Source organism: Phyllobates terribilis, unplaced genomic scaffold, assembly GCF_046119375.1.
Source record: "Phyllobates terribilis strain yellow unplaced genomic scaffold, ASM4611937v1 Scaffold_11__3_contigs__length_659146591, whole genome shotgun sequence".
NCBI classification, from domain to species: domain Eukaryota; kingdom Metazoa; phylum Chordata; class Amphibia; order Anura; family Dendrobatidae; genus Phyllobates; species Phyllobates terribilis.
This window is the reverse complement of record NW_027362771.1, coordinates 632,736,579-632,739,362: the sequence shown is the minus strand read 5'-3', so window position 1 is coordinate 632,739,362 and position 2,784 is coordinate 632,736,579. Positions and strand designations below refer to the sequence as shown.

Below are 2,784 nucleotides of genomic sequence, written 5' to 3'. Positions count from 1 at the left end.
ATTTTACAGATTATGTCCATCCTCCGAGCATGAATATTATCTACTACTACAGTTAACAAAGCATGCCCATGTGGCTGTATCAGAAGGAAGCATTTTTATGAAAGGGCTGAGAGCGGTACAATAACGAATGTCTGCAGGCAACAGTGAAACATGGAGGAGGCTCTTTCCAAGTTTGGGGCTGAATTTAACAAATGGAGTTGAGGATTTGGTCATGATTAATGGTGTCAGCCAATGAATTAACATTTGTGGAATTTATTGTGCATTCGTTGTAGTATGTTCAATAAGGCCTGCTTAATATCTTTATTCCTCAAGCTGTATATCATGGGGTTAATTAGAGGTGTTACAACATTGTAGAAAAGTGATAGAGCTTTCTTTGCATTGTTCATATTTGGAGATAAATAGATACTAATAAGTGACCCATAATATAAGAACACCACAGCCAGGTGGGAACTGCAGGTGGAGAAGGTCTTCTGCCTCCCGGTCACAGAGGGTATCTTCAGTATGGTGACAATTATATAAATATATGAAATTATTATAACCATGAATGGACAAATAACTAAAGGAACAGCTATTAATTGACTTTCCATCTTCACTATAAAAGTGTCTGAGCAGGAAAGTGCAAGTATTGGGTCAAAGTCACAGAAGAAGTGGTCAATGATGTTTGGCCCACAGAATAATAAATGACTCATTGTGACTGAAATCATCAATATTACAAGAAATACAAACAACCAAGAAAGAAAAATACTTTTTACACAAAATCTGACTGTCATGACTGATGTGTAGTGTAGAGGGTTACAGATGGCTTGATACCGGTCATAGGACATCACAGTCAGTAGAAGACATTCTATTGATTCTGTAGCTGAGAAACAATAAAATTGAGTCAAACATCCAATAAAAGGCACAGAACTTCCCTCATACAGCACAATATGGAGCATATTAGGTACAATGGTGGTGGAAAGTAGAATATCTGAGAAGGAGAGTTGTGTGAGGAAGAAGTACATGGGAGAGTGGAGCGATCGGCTAAAGGACACCACCAGAATGATCAGGAGGTTTCCACATACAGTCACACAATAGGTCAGAAGCATCAAAAAGAAGAAAACTTTCTTTATACTTTGGAAATTTTGAAAACCCAAAAGAATTATATCAGTCACGATGGTAATGTTATATTCCATTGCCATGCTGATGACAATGACTATGATGATGGAGATGATTTTTATTTTGGCCAGAAAAGTAGATGTCGAAATAAATGTATTGATTATGGTGATAAATTCTTGCAATGATGAGTTGCACCAGAAGATGTTACAGTTTTAATCTAAATATAAAAGAGAAGAATTTAATCATTAGATTTACAGTATATTTAACAAAGAATAATTTCAGTGAATATTACAAGTCTATACTTCCACCAAGCTCTCCCTTAAAAACTTTGCTAAGAATTGTATTAAGCACACTCTGATTAGCTGCAATTTTTCCTTCCTAATATTTGTGATTTAGATTATAAGCTTATAAGGGCTGATCTATTTATTGAATACGAAGGTCAGATCACCGGCTGGATAAGGACACTAAATACTCCGAGACTTATTGTAGTTCAAGATCCAGAGGAAAGTGAGAATCCAGCAAACGGATCCTTTATAAGGCAATGACTAAGGACGGTGCCAAAAAGGCGAATGCTTTTTTCTATAATAGTGGAAAGATTTTTTCTAAATTGATTTTAATATGTTGTAATAAAAATGTTTTTAAAGTATTATTTTGCTGGTATCTTGCTTTCTTCTAGATCTATTTATTCTACTGTGTGGATTTTTTTTTCCCCAAAATGTATTAATATGTTTTCTTAAAGCGCTATGGAAAGTAAGAAGCCATCTCAGGAGCTGAAGCCGGCTTCATACCAGACAGATGCCGACTCCTACCTGTAACTGCGGTGACCGGAGCGTACTCTGATCACTGGAGTTAAACTATTTTAATGCCATTATCAATCTCTAGCAGCTGCCATTGCATGACACCTTTGCCAGTGTGCACACATTATACAACTACAATAACCAGCTATTTTTATATATACATATACCATATCTGGGTGCTCACCGCTGAGATATATAAATGACAACAAAAATAGAATGAACGCCCAAATGAACAATAAAAAATATATTTTTATTGCTACATAAATATAAAAGATGCACTTCAAATGAGAAGTATACTGGCACCAATCCCGCAGGCTAAATGAAATTCTTAATGTCAACAGTTACTTGCGATCTTTTACTGTGGTGCATCAGCTATAGTTCAAGCCAGACATCGATATGAAGAAATAAGAAAAGCAGCACTCACCAGATCTTTCTTGGCTTAAAAGTCCTTTATTCGTGTGTGGACAATCTAGGAAAACAAGAGGCATGCAGGTAAAAACAGGGAGTAGGGCCAGTAGAAGCATCAGCCGGACACGAAAAGGCCGTCGTCCTCTCTCCCTCCCCTGCATCTACTCCCTGTTTTTACTTGCTTGCCGCATGTTTTCCTAGATTGTCCACACCCGAATAAAAGACTTTTAAGCCAAGAAAGATCTGGTGAGTGCTGCTTTTCATATCTCTTCATATCGACAACAATATAAAAACTGGCAGTTGACAGAGGAATAAAATTACAAACAAGGGGGAATACAGGAAAATCACAGGGAACATATGCAAAAAGTGTGTCTATTGAGATGGTATTTATCATTTGAATATAATATGTAGACAGCACATTGTGAGTATTATAATGAGATTAGAAAACTATTTAGGTCAGATTGTCATATACATCCAGTAGACT

General features: G+C 36.5%; 1 protein-coding gene across 1 annotated transcript; it reads right to left on the bottom strand.

Annotated features, from left to right (window-relative positions):
- Positions 1–236: 236 nt before the first annotated feature.
- On the bottom strand, positions 237–1,178 carry LOC141167520 (olfactory receptor 1468-like). Its single transcript, XM_073654915.1, has one exon. It carries the CDS (start codon positions 1,176–1,178, stop codon positions 237–239), a length of 942 nt encoding a protein of 313 aa, XP_073511016.1.
- Positions 1,179–2,784: the final 1,606 nt, after the last annotated feature.